The 16,969-nt window shown below is 47.3% G+C and overlaps 1 protein-coding gene across 9 annotated transcripts; it reads left to right on the top strand.

Moving 5' to 3' along the window:
* Nucleotides 1-5,196: 5,196 nt before the first annotated feature.
* LOC140421428 (uncharacterized) lies at nt 5,197-16,485 on the top strand. 9 transcript variants are annotated; one of them, XM_072506129.1, is made up of 4 exons: nt 5,197-5,250; nt 6,651-6,734; nt 10,571-11,468; nt 14,513-16,485. In XM_072506129.1, the coding sequence occupies exons 3-4, from the start codon at nt 10,687-10,689 to the stop codon at nt 14,703-14,705; spliced, it is 975 nt and encodes a 324-aa protein (XP_072362230.1). In that variant the 5' UTR covers nt 5,197-5,250; nt 6,651-6,734; nt 10,571-10,686; the 3' UTR covers nt 14,706-16,485. The 9 variants fall into 9 exon arrangements, 2 of the variants coding, with proteins under 2 accessions (XP_072362230.1, XP_072362228.1); XR_011946759.1 differs by lacking the exon at nt 10,571-11,468 and adding an exon at nt 7,202-7,455 and having other exon boundaries at nt 5,202-5,250; XR_011946761.1 differs by lacking the exon at nt 10,571-11,468 and having other exon boundaries at nt 5,202-5,250.
* Nucleotides 16,486-16,969: the final 484 nt, after the last annotated feature.

Raw genomic sequence — 16,969 nt, 5'->3', positions numbered from 1 at the left:
TCTCTTCAGCTTGGATTCAGTTTGTTGTGGGCAAATTCTCCACTTCTATCCCCTAGTAAAAGTAGTTTACAAAAGTCCTCAATGTCAATCCAGGATAGAAATTCTGAAAGAGACAATTCTAGTTTCTCTGGAACAATTTTTCCTCACTTGTTCCCCCAAAGCTGTAAATCCCCGTCCCACACACTCTCCCTCCTCCCTGGGCTGAAATCCAAACCCATCTCAGCATCTACACCATTTCTTTCCTGCACTCCCAGTTTTGCCCCACCGTCTCCTGTGCCTGAGTTCAGTTCTCCAGCTCCTGCCTGCAGTCTGACAATAAAATCAATGGGCCTTATTGGGGTCTGGGGCCTCCATTGGGTGTTTGTGCATCATCCCCGCCCACCTGCCAGGGTTTCCTTCCTTGCCAGAGATCAGAGTCCTCATTGATTTGAGTGCAAAGTGGAAGCTCTTATTTATTATCCCCATCCTCTGATATGAACCATCCTCCAGTGTCTGAAGCAGGATGGTGCCCGTTAACCTGGGCCTGTTCCCGGGAGAGAGAAGCTCCGCAGCTGCAAACCAGGGAGCTGACAATGATTGTGAAGGGTTTGCTCCAGCTCCCAATGCCCGGGGACTGATTGACGGCAGGTTTGGACCAATAGGGAAATGGGGCGGGGCTGAAGGACCGAAGGAGAGTGGCTGGCCCTCCACCGAACCAGAGTGAATGGGAGGTGGGGCTCTCGCTCCGTCCGCATGCGCCTGCGTCACGCTTCGTCCACCCGAGCCTGTGGGGGAAAGCCCGCCGGTTCAGCTGCTGTATCAGAGCTTCGATTTCAGGGTTTGGGGACCTGCACGGGGTTTGTATGAAGCCGCCCGACACATCCGCCGCCTCAATCCCTCCCTCACGACTTACCCGGCGGTATCAGATCGACTGAGAATTTCCAAACAACCGCCTCAACCGGAGCTACTCCAGGCACTGCGCATGCTCCAGCTCGCCATGCCCGGGGAGTGATTGACGGCAGATCCGGGCCAATTGGAATAAGGAGCAGTACTGGAGGACCGAGCGGGAGCAGCTGGTCCTCCAACTAATCGGAGTGAATGAGGGGCAGGGCTGAGTGCGGATCTCCCTCATTGGCTGAAACTCTGCATCATTTTGAAAGCTGATTTGTCTCAACTCCAGGAGAAAACTGGACCTTTCTGTTTGTGTCTTTAAACAGATTATTCATGTTGTTCCAGGAAAGTGGGCTTGTGGAATATCAGGTTGGACACAGCACACCGTCAGCCTGTGGTTTCACGCTGGGTAAAGAATTTGCAAACAAGGCAAGAGAATAAACAATTAATGGTAGGACCCTAGAGGATCAGAGGGACCTTGGTGGGCATATCCATCGGTCCCTGAAGACAGGAGGCTAGATAGATAGGGTGATTAAAAAGTAATATGGAGGGCAGCACTGCAGTCTCACGGGCATAGATTTCAGGTAATGGCAGGAGGTTTATAAGAGATGCGAAGAAAAACTTTTTCACCCAAAGGGTGGTGGGAATCTGGAACTCACTGCCTGAAAGTGTGGTAGAGACGGGAACCTTCACAACATTTAAGAAGTATTTAGGTGAGCATTTGAAATGCCATTGCATGGAAGGCTACGGACTGAGTGCTGGAAAATGGGATTAGAGTAAATAGGTGCTTGATAGCTGGTGGAGACACGATGGGTTAAAGCGCCTCTTTCACTCTCTGACTCTAATCGTACCATTCAAATCACTCAATAGAATTCTCAGGAACCACATTGGAGAGGAAGGTTGCTTACACCTAATGATAAGCAGCACTCGCACAAGCAGCAAGACATATAACTTTGGTCAGACAAGATTTTCCCATTTGAATTCCATTTGACTATTCATTGTTATGTTTATCTTTTCCAGATTTTAAAAATTCCCTCCTTTACTCAGGATTTGATTATTTACCAATGTGAAGCTAATTGTTTCATAATTTCCTGGGCATGTTCTGTCCACCATTTTAAATATAGGAATTACATTACTGAGCTGCCAGTCTTTTAGAACTGATCCTTTTTAATGAATTATTAAATATGAGCAGTAATGTCTCTCCCTGCAAATCTTTTAAAATGCGTGGATGTAATCCATTTGGATCAGGGGTTTTATCCCCTTTGAGTTTGATTAGTGTAATCAATAATCACCTCATCATTCAATGTCCTGTTGACCTGTTCTATCTTCCTGGGAAACAATGATGCAAAGTAATGATTTAATATTTCTGATATTTCTATATCGTTCCTAGAGGTATTATCCTGTCTGAACCTTAATGCTCCCTAATGCTTCCCAGCGGCAGGGTCCCAGGTTCGATTCACGGCTTAGGTCACTGTCTGTGCGGAGTCTGCATGTTCTCCCTGTGTCTCTGTGGGTTTCCTCCGGGTGCTCCGGTTTCCTCCCACAAGTCCCGAAAGACGTGCTGTTAGGCAATTTGGACATTATGAATTCTCCCTCAGTGTACCCGAACAGGCGCCAAAATGTGGTGATGAGGGGCATTTCACAGTAACTTCATTGCAGTGTTAATGTAAGCCTCTATGTGACAATAAAGATTATTATTATTTACTTTCCTCCTAACATTAACTGGCTGGAGTTTAATCTTCAAGATATATGTTGGTTTTTGTGTTGGTAGGGTCCCTTTTTAAAAGCCATCATCTGTGATATTATCCTTCGATTTAAGAACTCCCAAAGAAACTGGTGAACAATAAAATTATGAATTTTACTTCAGTCCTGAATTGTTCTGGTAAAAAAACTCTGCAATTCCTCTGATTAACATCTCCAATTAGAAAATGCTGATCAATCCTTACTAACTGACACATTCTTCACAGTGACACCTCCATTACGAAAGTAAATTATCAAAGAAAATATAACAGGTCAATATTTTACAAGAAAATCAATAAAATAATAATAAGAATCTTTATTGTCATAATTAGGCATACATTAACACTGCAATGAAGTTACTGTGAAAATCCCCTACTCGCCACACTCCGGCGCCTGTTCAGGTGAATGTTCAATTCACCCAACAAGCACGTCTTTCGGGGAGATCGTACAGACTGCACAAGCAGTGACCCAAGCGGGAATCGAACCCGGGACCCTGGTGCTGTGAAGCAACAGTGCTAACCACTGTGCTGCCATTCTGCCCTAATGATGCTGTTTGATGCGTACATTGTCACGATAGTGACCGATTGGCAGCAACCTCTTTCCAGTCATTACAATCAATGCTTATTACATAAGTGGATAATGAACAGGAGTGGAGTAAATTCAGAGACAGGCAAGGCAGCACACAGTTATTAGCCTTGACCAGAACATCAACTTTTTCAGCATTGTTTCTCCAGAGTTATCGAAGCTCTCGAATGTCTCGCAGGAAGGAATCGCGGGTTTAGGTGCTGATGGATATCCTGGTGCATCCTCAGCCACCAATAGTAATTATATATAAAATCAAGGATTTGAAATACGTGAAGGTAGGAGGTATGATCAATAAGTTTGCAGATGGAAAATTGTTGGTGCAGTAACTAGCGAGGATGAAAGCCTTAAATCACGGGATGATACAGATGCGCTGGTCATATGGAGGCAGAACTGTTGCAAATGGAATTTAACCAGGAAGTGTGGTAGCCCTTGCACAAAGTCAGTACAGATATGATAGAACATAGAAAAATACAGCACAGAACAGGCCCTTCGGCCCACGATGTTGTGCCAAACCTTTGTCCTAGATTAATCATAGATTATCATAGAATTTACAGTGCAGAAGGAGGCCATTCGGCCCATCGAGTCTGCACCGGCTCTTGGAAAGAGCACCCTACCCAAGGTCAACACCTCCACCCTATCCCCATAACCCAGTAACTCCACCCAACACAAAGGTCAATTTTGGACACTAAGGGCAATTTATCATGGCCAATCCATCCAACGCACATCTTTGGACTGGGCGGAAACCGGAGCACCCGGAGGAAACCCACGCACACACGGGGAGAATGTGCAGACTCCGCACAGACAGTGACCCAAGCCGGAATCGAACCTGGGATCCTGGAGCTGTGAAGCAATTGTCCTATCCACAATGCTACCGTGCTGCCCTTAAGAATAAATTAATCTACACAATTTCATTCGACCGTAATCCATGTACCTATCCAATAACTGCTTGATGGTCCCTAATTTTGCCGACTCAACTACTTCCACAGACAGTGCATTCCATGCCCCCACTACTCTCTGGGTAAAGAACCTACCTCTGACATCCCCCCGATATCTTCCACAATTCACCTTAAATTTATGTCCCCTTGTAATGGTTTGTTCCACCCGGGGGAAAATTCTCTGACTGTCTACTCTATCTATTCGCCTTATCATCTTATAAACCCTTATCAAGTCACCCCTCATCCTTCTCCGTTCCAATGAGAAAAGACCTAGCACCCTCAACCTTTCCTCGTAAGACCTACTCTCCATTCCAGGCAACATCCTGGTAAGTCTCCTTTGCACCTTTTCCAAAGCTTCCACATCCTTCCTAAAATGAGGCGACCAGAACTGTACACAGTGCTCCAAATGTTGCCGTACCAAGGTTTTGTGCAGCTGCATCATCACCTCACGGCTCTTAAATTCAATCCCCCTGTTAATGAGCGCTAGCACACCATAGGCCTTCTTCACAGCTCTATCCACTTGAGTGGCAACTTTCAAAGATGTATGAACATAGACCCCAAGAACTCTCTGCTCCTCCACATTGCCAAGAATCCTACCATCAACCCTGTATTCCGCATTTATATTTGTCCTTCCAAAATGGACAACCTCACACTTTGTTCCGAGTGACTTCCATCTGTGCTGGATCATTCTAGAAAACACTGAACATTCAGTATGACGAGCAAGAGGGAAGAAGATGCAGGAATTACTGATTCTGGAATTGAACCCAGCAAGAGTTTGCATCTTCTGGGGAGGAGAGAGGAAGGACCCATTGGGGAAAAAACACCTTGAAGTTCTGCATTGTTCCACAGGAGAGCAGCATTTGATCAATTTGAGAAATGGAGAATAGCAGAATACCCATTGACAATAAATTGTTTGATTATTTTCGCAATTGGTGACCAAGTTATTTTGTATTAACTGTTTCAATGGTGCGGCTATTACCCAACATTCCCCGCGTCTGTGAATGTGCCCTATTCATTCCACGGAGCCCAGTGCGCAGATGCAATGTTGGGTTATATCTGGAGCATGCGCAGTGTCACTTTGCGAGGAGGTCTGCGAGTGCGGGAGCGGCTGTTTCGGGCGGTAAGAGGAATGGAGCCGGGAGTCGGGGTGGGGAGGGAGTGAAGGCTTCATAAACACCCTCTGCTTGTCACAAGCCCGGAAAAAGACCCTGCAAATCCCGCGTTTGCAGCTGCGGAGCTTTTATCCGGTATCAGGCCCAGTTCCACGGCCGCCATCTTTGTTTAGCGGCGCGGCTGAGGGGCCATCTTGATGACGTAACAGAGACGGTGCTTCAGGATCCCGGTGACCAGAAGAGAAAATCATTGTCTCGATGATTGACAGCCCCCCCCCCCCCCCCCCCCCGAGCGCGGGGAGGTGCTACTGGCATGTGTGGCAATCGGAAGAACAGAAGAACATCAGAATTAGCAGCAGGAGTAGGCCATTCGGCCAATTGACACTGCTCTGCCATTCAATAAACGCTGATCCGAATGTGCCATTAATTACATTTTCCTGTCTGCCCCCAAAACTTGACTCCCCAGTAGATAAAAAAAAGACAAACTCAGTTTTGAGTATATTCAGTGACCCAGCGCCACTGCTTTCTGGGAAAGAGAATTCCACAAACTCAGCTTTGACAAAGAGTTATCCAGACTCAAAACGTTAGCTCCCTTTTCTCTCCACAGATACTGTCAGACCTGCTGAGATTGTCCAGTATTTTCTGTTTTTGTTTCAGATTCCAGCATCTGCAGTAATTTGCTTTTAATCCACAGACTGATGACCCTCTGAGGGAAGACATTTCTCCTTATCTCAGTGTCAAATTGGAGAATTCTTATCTTTAAACTGTCCCCCTTAGTTCTTGAATCCCCATGTGGGAAAATATTCTTTCATCAAAACCCCTCAGAATCTTAGATCTTTCAATAAGATCACCTCTCATTCTTCTAAACTCCATCGGGTACAGACCAATCAGGCTCAATCTTGCTCCATAAAACAAACTCTCCCATCCCAGGAATCAGACTAGTGAAACTTCACTGAACTGCCTCCAAAGCAAGTAAAACCCTCATTAAATAATCCTGGGACATGAGCACAGCTGTCTCACGGCACCGAGGTCCCAGGTTCGATCCTGGCTCTGAGTCACTGCCCGTGTGGAGTTTGCACATTCTCCCCGTGTTTGCATGGGTTTCACCCCCACAACCCAAAGATGTGCAGGGTAGGTGGATTGGCCACGCTAAACTGTCCCTTAATTGGAAAAAATGAATTGGGTACTCTGAATTTTAAAAAAAAAATAATCCTGGGACTGGCAACTAGGGGAGAGAATGTTTGGAACTTCTATCCTGGACTCAAAGAGTGATGGATTTTGGAAAGTCGTTTTACCGGCGGTTAGGAGAGGATTTACACCCAGCAAATTCAAACCAAGATAAATGTTTGTCTGATCTTAATTTCTAACCTCGACTAACATTTCTGACCATTGTAATTTCCTTTTACAGCTGCTTCCAAAGCTTCTGATATCTTTCCAGCCAAAGGTTGCAGCAGGAGATTGTGAACTTGAAAACACCAAAATTGTGACAGAGGTGAGTATTATTATTATTATTTTTTATGATAAATTTAGGGTACCCAATTATTTGTTTCCAATTAAGGGGCAATTTAGCATGGCCAATCTGAAGCTGGCACTCCCAGTGCAGACTTTGGTGTTATGAGGTTGTTGCCGTGGTGGAGAGTGGCTGTTGCTGCTGTCTCCCTCTCCCACTCCCTCTCTCTCTCTCTCTCTCTCTCTATTGCTGCTGCTGTTGCTCAGTTTTCTGCCTGTGTCCAGTGCTGGTTGCTGCCTGGAGGAAGGAGAGGGGAGAGAAGGACAGAGAGGAGAGAAGGACAACAACAAGGAGGTAACTTCAAAAACAAGATGGGAGTAAAGCCCTTTGGACTGCTTGTTTGCTGGGCCTCTCCCGGGTTGAGTGCACGGCCCAGTCTTCCCAACTGATAACATCTGCCTTCAGCAAGGACAAAATCCTCCTTATTCTAACCAGTGTGCTTGTTCCAGGGCAGAGGGATCGAGTGGGCAGTGTGTTTGCTGAGCCCCCTCCTGGACTGAAGACCCCACACACCAGCAGGGAGGAGGTGGATTCTATTGGGTGGTCATTCCAGGGTTGCAGCACGGACTGTGTTTTTGCTGAGTCCTACTTGGGCCGAAGACCTCGTGAATCAGCGCCACTTACCTCCTTGTGAACCTGCTCTGGGCCTGGCGAAGCGCGTCATTTGTAGTTCCAGGCAGCTGGCGACCGAGGGGGTCATCCGGTCAGACTATTTACTCCTTTTCCGCGGCTACATTCGCAGCTGGGTGCCCTAGAAAGGGAGCATGCGGTGTCCATGGGCACCATCAAAGCCTGCCATGCCCGGTGGGCACCGCAGGGTTTGGGGTGCTTTATTGACCCCTTTAAATGCACTCTCATTTGACGTTTTTAAGTTTCTGCTGGTCTTTGTTACGTTCGGGCAGTGCCCCTAACTGGAGCGGCCCTTTTTGCTTTGTCCCTAAGTTTGTTTCCTTTGTTCTATTTTGTTAGTGGACCTCAAAAGAGTGGCCAATCCACCTGGCCTGCACATCTTTGGGTTGTGGGGGTGAGACCCACGGAGACAGGGGGAGAATGTGCAAACTCCACACGGCAGTGACCCAGGGCCAGGATTGAACTTGGGTCCTCAGCACCGTGAGGCAGCAGTGCTAAGCACTGCCACCGTGCCACCCTTTGTCATGATGTTTCCATTCCTATTTTATCACACACCTCCCAGTGACACTCATTGTAACACATAAACTTCAAAATATCATTGCTACCTTGCATCTTGCCCTCCTATTATTGTCTGATGATAACAGTAACAGAGTAACACACACCAAAATTGGAATATCAGATAGGTTGTTGTCTAATAAATAATAGTAACAGAGTAACACACACCAAAATTGGAATATCAGATAGGTTGTTGTCTAATAATAATAGTAACAGAGTAACACACATCAGATTTGGAATAACAGGCAGGGTATTGTCTAAACATGACAGAGTTATGGGGGTGGCTCGGTAGTTAGCACTGTTGCCTCAAGCACCAGGTACCTGGGTTTGATTCTGACCTTGGGTCACTGTCTGTGTGGAGTTTGCACATTCTTCCTGTGGCTGCGTAGATTTCCTCCCACAGTCCAAAGATGTGCAGGTTAGGTGGATTGGCTGTGCTAAATTGTCCCTGGGTGGGGTTACAGGGTGGGGGATTGGTCACGGTAGGATGCTCTTTCAGAGGGTCAGTGCAGACTCGATGGGCCAAATGGCCTCCTTCAGCACTGTAGGGAATCTATGATTCTACACTGGATCCAATGATGTGTTCACTCACACACTGCAGCCTGATTCTTATTATTGGAACAGACACTATGTTTGTTCCTCTCAAAGTGAGTGAATCCTTTGCTGTTTATCCTCTGGGCCCCATCTCCACTATTATTGTCTGATTGTCCCACTGAGACTCTCACTGTTATTATTGGACAATCAGCGAGTCAGCCTGAACCTGTGGCCACTTTCATCATTTCACCGCTTTCTGTAACCGTCACAATAGCCCGACATCAGCCGATTCGTAAGCCCACTTGCTACTGGTTCCTGATACAGCAACCGTACCCATCAATGAAGCCCTGACCAAACCCGAGCCTTCCGAACTCCTCCCACAAATAATTCCACTCCACCCGACAAAAGGCCTTCTCCCTCTGAGGGCATCATGATAACGTTTAAGAGCCTTCTAACATTAGCCGTGAGTTCCTAGCCCTTTCCAAATCCCGTCTGGTCTTCCCCTACCACCCCCGGGACACAGTCCTCTATCCTTGTGGCCAATATCTTAGCCAGCAGTTTGGCATCCAATTCAATAGGGTGATTGGTCTGTATGACCCGCATTGCTCAGGGTCCTTCTCCCGTTTCAGAATCAATGAGATCGAGGCCTGCGACATTGTTGGAGGAAGGACCCTTGCCTCATTAAATGCCCTCACCAGCAGTGGGCCCAATATCTCCGAGAACTTCTTGTAGAATTCCACCGGGTAGCCGTCCGGCTCCGGGGCCTTGCCCAACTGCATGACCTCCAGCCCCTCCATTATTTCCTCAATTTCAATTGGGGCTCCCAGCCCTTCCACCAGTTCTTCCTCCACCCTCGGGAACCTCAACTGGCCCAAGAACTGCCTCATCCCCTCCACCCCAGCCGGGGGTTCCGACTCGTATAACTTGCTATAAATGTCCTTAAACACCTCATTCACCCCCACTGGGTCCAGGGCCGCATTCCCACCTCTGTTCTTTACTCTCCCTATCTCCCTGGCTGCCTCCCTTTTCCTCAGCTGGTGCGCTAACATTCTGTTGGCCTTTTCCCCAAACTCATACACCGCTCCCCTTGCCTTCCTCAGTTGCTCCACTGCTTTCCCTGTAGATAACAGCCCAAACCTCATCTGTAACCTCTGCCGCTCCTTCAATAACCCCCCGTCCGGGGCTTCCGCATATCTCCTATCCACCTGGAGTATCTCCCTAACCAACCTATCCCTCCCTGCTCCTTCCACCTTTTCTCTACGGGCCCGTATCAAAATTAATTCCCCTCTAACCGCTGTCTTCAGAGCTTCCCACACCGCTGCTGCCGAGACTTCCCCTGTATCATTTATTTCCAGATTGTTCTGGATGGACTTGCTCACCCGCCCACAGACCTCCTCATCTGCGAATAGTCCCACATCCAACCTCCATAACGGACGCTGCCCTCTCTCCATACTAACCCGTAGATCCACCCAATGTGTGGCTGATCCTACAGAGCAGAAGGAGGCCATTCGGCCCATCGAGTCTGCACTGATTCTCTGAAAGGACACCCTGCCTAGGCCCACACCCCTACCCTGTCCCTGTGACCCCATAGCCCCACCTAACCTACACATCCCTGGACATTAAGGGGCAATTTATCAAGGCCAATCCAAGTAACTTGTTCTTCTTTGGATTGTTGGAGGAAACCGAGCACCGGGTGGAAACCCACGCAGACACGGGGAGACAGTGCATACTCTACACAGACAGTCACCATGGCCGGAATTGAACCCGTGTCCCTGGCGCTGTGAGGCAGCAATGCTAATCACTGTGCCACCAGAAGCATAGTTTCTTTATCAATATTACTGTTTATGAAGCTCAAGGTCGAATTTGTTTTGCCAACTACTCTCTTATTATGTCTTGTCGATATACAAAATCCCTCTTCAGCTCTTTCTCTCTCCTCCCAAAGAGGCCAGTTGGGTTTTGATGACAACCCAGCAGTTTTCCTGGTCATTTGTTTCCAGTGCTGGCCCCACAAGTGACCAGATTCATTCAGCTCATTTTCACAACCTGCTTTTGTGTTTTTGTGGGTTCTCTCTCACTCCCTATTTTCTGTTTCCAATCAGTTTCACCGTGTGTTCGAAGGTGAGGCTTTCAAGTCCGGAAACTCAAACCAAGCATCACATCAGGATCTGACCGAGTCCTCTATTTATCATATCCTGAATATAAGCGGATTTTGAACATGGAAGGAAAAAGCATCATTCACAGTGGGGAGAAACCGTACACGTGTTGTGTGTGTGGACGAGGATTCAGTCGATCATCAGGCCTCACAAGCCACAAATGTAGTCACACTGAGGAGAAACCGTGGAAATGTGGGGACTGTGGGAAAGGATTCACTTCCCCATCCAAGCTGGAAACTCATTGGCGCAGTCACACTGGGGATAGACCATTCACCTGCTCCAAGTGTGGGAAGGGATTTGCTCATTCATCGAACCTGCTGAGACACCAGCGACTTCACACTGGGGAGAAACCATTCACCTGCTCAGAGTGTGGGAAGGGATTCACTCAGTCATCTGCTCTGTCCACACATCAACGAGTTCACTCCAGGGAGAGATCATTTACCTGCTCAGTGTGTGGGAAGGGATTTACAATTTCAGCCAACCTGCTGAGACACCAACAAGTTCACACTGATGAGAGACCATTTCAGTGTCCAGACTGCGAGAAGTGTTATAAAAGTTCTGGGGAACTGATGTGCCATCAACGTGTTCACACTGACGAGAGACCGTTTAGGTGCTCTAACTGTGGGACGGGGTTCAGACACTCATCTCGGCTCACTGTACATCAGCGAATTCACACTGGGGAGAGGCCATTCGCCTGTTTCAAGTGTAGGAAGGGATTCACTCAGTTATCTGCCCTTCAGAACCATCAGCGAATTCACACTGGGGAAAGACCGTTTACCTGCTCTCAGTGTGGAAAGGGATTCACCACTTCATACCACCTGCTGAGACACCAACGAGGCCACAAGTAACCACAGTGATTGGATTTTACTGTTACTCACATTCAGGACTGAACCGTGTTCATTTGGGTCTCTTTCTCTTTATGACAAACACCAGCCCATTTACAGGAGCTAATATTCTGCGTAAAAGTCAAATAAATTAGATTTGTGTTAGATATGCAGTGTGCTGAAATGTTTTAATATCTGACACAAGTTACTTCCTTTTGAAGTACTCTCGCTCTCCCCTGTCTCTTCCATCCTCACCTCCAACAAGAAGTGTGAGGAGCTTGTGGAGCTTCTTTGTGACTGAGATTGAGTAAATCCGATCAGCCGCCTCTGCTGCTTCCCTCCCTTCCACGAGCCCACCGGACCAAACTATCTCTAAATGTCATCCTTTCCCGAGCCCTGAACCCACATCTTTCTCTAGTTTCTCTCCCATCTCCCCTCATGCCCTCTCAGAGCTCATCTTGTCCATGAGACCCAGCTCCTGCTCCATCGACGCTATTCCCACTGAGCTACTGATCAGCCAACTACCCTGTGTCCATGGATATTGTCAACATTTCTCTCTCATCAGGTGCTGTCCCTCTGTCCTTCAAATCTGCCATCATCACCCCCTCCTCAATAAAACAAACCCTTGACCCTGCCATCCTTACAAATTACTGCCCCATCTTCAGCCTCCCTCGCCTCTCCAAACTCTTTGAACATGTTGTCACCTCCCAAATCCTTGCCCATCTTTCCCAGAACTCCCATGTTTGAATCTTTCAAACAGGTCTCTGCCCTGTCACAGTAATGAAATATGTTCATACGACCAGAAGACAAGGGTGGCAGCACTGTCATTATCGAGAGACAATACCTTCTGGAGACAGACAGACAACTAAACAACACAAATCACAACACACAGCTACCTAGACCCATACACCCGAGACAGGAAGAAGAATTGGAGACGGACTGGAAGAACTCAAAGACTCCAGACACATTAACCAAAAACAACAGGTAGAACTAAGGAAGTTCTACCTGCTCCCTAAAATACCCAAACACATGGACAGTATGAGGGAAATAGCACCAGACAAACCCATCAGATCAAACTGAGAGAGAAAATCCGACAGAATTATAGAATTTACAGTGCAGAAGGAGGCCATTTGGGCCATCGAGCCTGCACCGACCCTTGGAAAGAGCACCCTACTTCAGTCTATGCCTCCACCCTGTCCCCGTAACCCAACTAACCTTTTTTTGGATACTGAGGGGCAATTTAGCATAGCCAATCCACTTAACCTGCACATCTTTGGACGGTGGAGAAAACTGGAGCACCCAGAGGGAACACACAGACTGTGGGAACACACAGACTGTGCAAACTCCACACAGTCACCTAAGGCTGGAATTGAACCCAGGTCAGGGGATCAGGGGTTATGGGGAGAAGACAGGAGAATGGGGATGAGGAAATATGAGCCATGATTGAATGGCGGAGCAGATTCGATGGGCCAAGTGGCCTAATTCTCCTCCTATGTCTTATGGTCTTATAGGTCGCTGGCGCTATGATGCAGCAGTGCTAACCACTGTGCCACATCTGTGGCGAGAGAAACAGAGTTAATGTTTGTTGTTGCTTGTTGTAACAGTTCTGTAGAACAGTCAATGGAATCTTAAAAAGTCCATTGAAGTGAAAAGAAGTAGAAAGAAAGTGTTAGAGGTTTGACACAGGAAGACGTTTTAATCTGTGTGAAGCTCAATCTACATTCACAAAGTTTGCAGTCTGATTGGCTGGAGGACCAGTGTCCATCCGGTCCACCAAATCTTCCCATTGGTTAACACCACTCAGACAGGAAATGAGGTTTTGGAACCCGCTCCTACGTGGCCAATGGAAAGAACTCAAAATGATGCAGAGTCTCAGTACGAAGTCTTACAACACCAGGTTAAAGTCCAACAGGTTTGTCTCGATGTCACTAGCTTTCGGAGCGCTGCTCCTTCCTCAGGTGAATGAAGAGGTCTGTTCCAGAAACACATATATAGAAAAATTCAAAGATGCCAAACGATGCTTGGAATGCGAGCATTAGCAGGTGATTAAATCTTTACAGATCCAGAGATGGGGTAACCCCAGGTTAAAGAGGTGTGAATTGTGTCAAGCCAGGACAGTTGGTAGGATTTTGCAGGCCAGATGGTGGGGGATGAATGTAATGCGACATGAATCCCAGGTCCCGGTTGAGGCCGCACTCATGTGTGCGGAACTTGGCTATAAGTTTCTGCTCGGCGATTCTGCGTTGTCGCGTTGTCGAGAGTCTCAGTCAATGAGGTAGATCGGGATCAGCCCCGCCCCTCATTCACTCAAATTGGTTGGAGGATCAGCCACTCCCGCTAGGTCCTCCAATGCCGCCCCCTCTTCCTATTGGTCTGCAGCTGCCGTCAATCACACCCAGGGCATTGTGATGCGGAGCATGCGCAGTGTGGCTGCTGGACATGGATTTCGGCGCTTGTTTGTCCTGGAGAAGCGAAGTCAGCGTCAGGCGGTGGGTGGGAGGATTTGGAAACACTTTGTGGATCCACAAACCCTTCACAATCATTGTCAGCTCCCTGGCTTGCAGCTACGGGGTTTCTCCCTCCCTCCCGGGAACAGGCCCAGGTTAATGGGCACCATCCTGCTTCAGACACTGGAGGATGGTTCACATCACAGGACAGGGGAGGGGGACAAGAAATATGTGCTCACACTTTGCACTCAAATCAATGAGGACTCTGATCTCTGGCAAGGAAGGAAACCCTGTCAGGTGGGCGGGGAGGATTCACGAACACCCGCTGGAGGCCCCAAACCCCCAATAAGACCCATTGATTTTATTATCAGTCTGCAGACAGGACCTGGCGAACTGAACCCAGGCAGAGGCGAGGGAGGGAGAAAACGGAGTGGAGGAAAGAAATGGTGCAGATGGTGAGATGGGTTTGGATTTCAGCCCAGGGAGTGTGTGGGGGACGGGGATTTACAGCTTTGGGGGAACAAGAGAGGAAAAGATGTTCCAGATAAACTAGAATTATCTGTTCAGAATTTATATCCTGGACTGACAGTGATGACCTTTGTAAACTCTTTTTACAGGATATTGGAAGTGGAGGATTGGCCGACAGAAAACTCAAAACAAACTTCACATCGAGCTCTCACAGAATCACTCAATCCATTACAACCTCAACATCATCAAAATTTGAACGTGGAAGGTGAAATGTTTGTCTGTTCTGTCTCTGGGAAAAGATTTCAAGCATCAGTGACTGGAAAAGCGGCGAGACGCACATAACACCCGGGTGTGAGTGTTCCTGTGAAGTGACTGTGGAAAGAGCTTTAACCAGGTACGCAGTCTGAAAAAACTTCACCATTCACAGTGGGGAGAAACTGTACACGTGTTCTGTGTGTCTTCGAAGCTTCAACTGATCTCCAACCTGGAGAGACACACGGACACGAGTACCATGGAGAAACCATGGAAATGTGAAGATTGTGGTAAAGTATTCAATTATCCATCCTTGCTGGAAAACCACCGACGCATTCACACTGGAGAGAAACCATTTACTTGCTCTGTGTGTGGAAAGGGATTTACTCAGTTATCCTGCTTCCAGTCACACCAACAAACCCACACCGAAGAGAGGCCGTTCAGCTGCACCTCCTGTGGAAAGAGGTTCAGGTCTTCATCCAACCTCACTGCTCACCAGCGCGTTCACACTGGGGAGAGACCATTCAGCTGCTCTGTATGTGGGAAGGGATTCACTCGGTCCTCCCATCTGCTGGAACACCAGCAAACACACAGCGAGGAGAGGCCGTTCAGCTGCACCACTTGTGGAAAGAGGTTCAGGTCTTCACCCAATCTCATTGCACATCAACGGGTTCACTCTGGGAAGAAACCATTCACCTGCTCTGTGTGTGGTAAGGAATACACTCACCCATCGAACCTGCTGATACACCAGCGAACTCACACAGGGGAGAGGCCATTCACCTGTTCCGACTGTGGGAAGGGATTCACCAAGTCCTTTAACCTAGTGATACACCAACGCACTCACACTGGGGAAAGGCCGTTCACCTGCTCAGTGTGTGGGAAGGGATTCACTCAGCCATCTAACCTGCTGACACACCAGCGAATTCATAAGTAACTGCAGGGGTTGGATTCATCAGTTTCGCTGGTGTTAATCACACCTGGGATTGTTAGTCTGATAGTATTTGGTTTGCTCCTGCTGATGTTAACAAATCGTATAAATGGCTGGCATTTAAATACCTTCAGACATGTCACTGATCTTTGGGGCTGTGATGTCCCTTTTTGAAAGCATCGTCTGTGATGTTTTCCTTTGGTTCAAGAACGCCTCCACCTGGAAGTTCACCTCCAAGTCACTCACCACCTCCACTTGGAATTATATCGACATTCCTTCACTGCAGCTGGATCAAAACCTTGGAATTCCCTTCCTAACATGGTTGGACTGCAGCGGCTCAGGAAGGCAGCTCACCACCATCTTTTCAAGGGCAATTAGGGATGGACAATAAATGCTGACCGAGCCAGCGACACCCACATCCCATGAAGGATTTTTTCTTAAGAATCACCAAGAACTCATTCACAAAATTATGAACTTTCAGTTCAATACTAAATTGATATTTCACAGAGTCTCTTGTCAACTCTACATGGCCGCCCATTGCCATCTGTACCGGCAGCCTGGTCACAGAACTCGAATCACTTCACTCCGCTGTGTTGGTAGTTTTCAAATCAATGGTTTTAACGTAACCCAACTATTTTCAGGTTAATTCACTTCAGAGTCATTGTCATGAAAGGTTAAAATGCCATTTTGTACACGAGTAGATGTCAGGCCAAATATAAATCAGCAGACCATTAAGTTAACCAATTATTGTTTGACACTTTGGCTAATTAGAGATTAGAAAAATTGAGCTGAGGGGATAAAACTAATGTTTTGATGAACCATTTTGTTAACATGTTACCACATTTTGGGATTATTACTTCATGTCTTTTGTCTGCTCAACTGAGGAAAGTTGTAAGAAGTCTGTTTAATTGTTAAAGATAAACTTCTCTGTCAATTACTGTTCATTCAACTTTGTTTTTTATCTTTCAACTTGTAACCCTTTAAAAAAAAAAAATTTAGCGTACGGAATTATTTTTTTCCAATTAAGGGGCAATTTACTGTGGCCAATTCACCTACCCTGCACAGATTTTTGGATTGTGGGGGTGAGACCCACGCAGACACGGGGAGAATGTGCAAACTCCAGACGGACAGTGACCCGGGGCCGGGATCGAACCCGGGTCCTCGGCGTCATGAGGCAGCAGTGCTAACCACTGTGCCATCATGCTGCCCCCAACGTGTTACCTTTTAATGGTTTAAAAATATTTTGAATTTACCATTTAAAGTGATCATTCTGTCAGATAGTTAAATCTTGTATAACCTGATTTAATTGAAAGTTGGGGATTTATTGCAAACAATCTGTACCCATAAGTCAACTTCAAAATGTAAATGTTACCTGGATTTGGTGTCTCGGCGTAAGCCGCACCTGGATTTGGTGTCTCGGCGTAAG

The sequence above is a fragment of the Scyliorhinus torazame genome, chromosome 5 (genome assembly GCF_047496885.1).
Source record: "Scyliorhinus torazame isolate Kashiwa2021f chromosome 5, sScyTor2.1, whole genome shotgun sequence".
NCBI lineage: Eukaryota > Metazoa > Chordata > Chondrichthyes > Carcharhiniformes > Scyliorhinidae > Scyliorhinus > Scyliorhinus torazame.
This window is presented reverse-complemented; position numbering and strand designations above follow the sequence as displayed.

What these genes read in the sequence shown, in the direction of transcription:
- LOC140421428 (XM_072506129.1), top strand. Translation starts at nt 10,687, where the DNA reads ATGGAAGGAAAAAGCATCATTCACAGTGGGGAGAAACCGTACACGTGT. An exon ending in AGACACCAACGAGGCCACAA is followed by an intron (nt 11,469 to 14,512) that starts GTAACCACAGTG and finishes CTCTTTTTACAG; the next exon opens with GATATTGGAAGTGGAGGATT.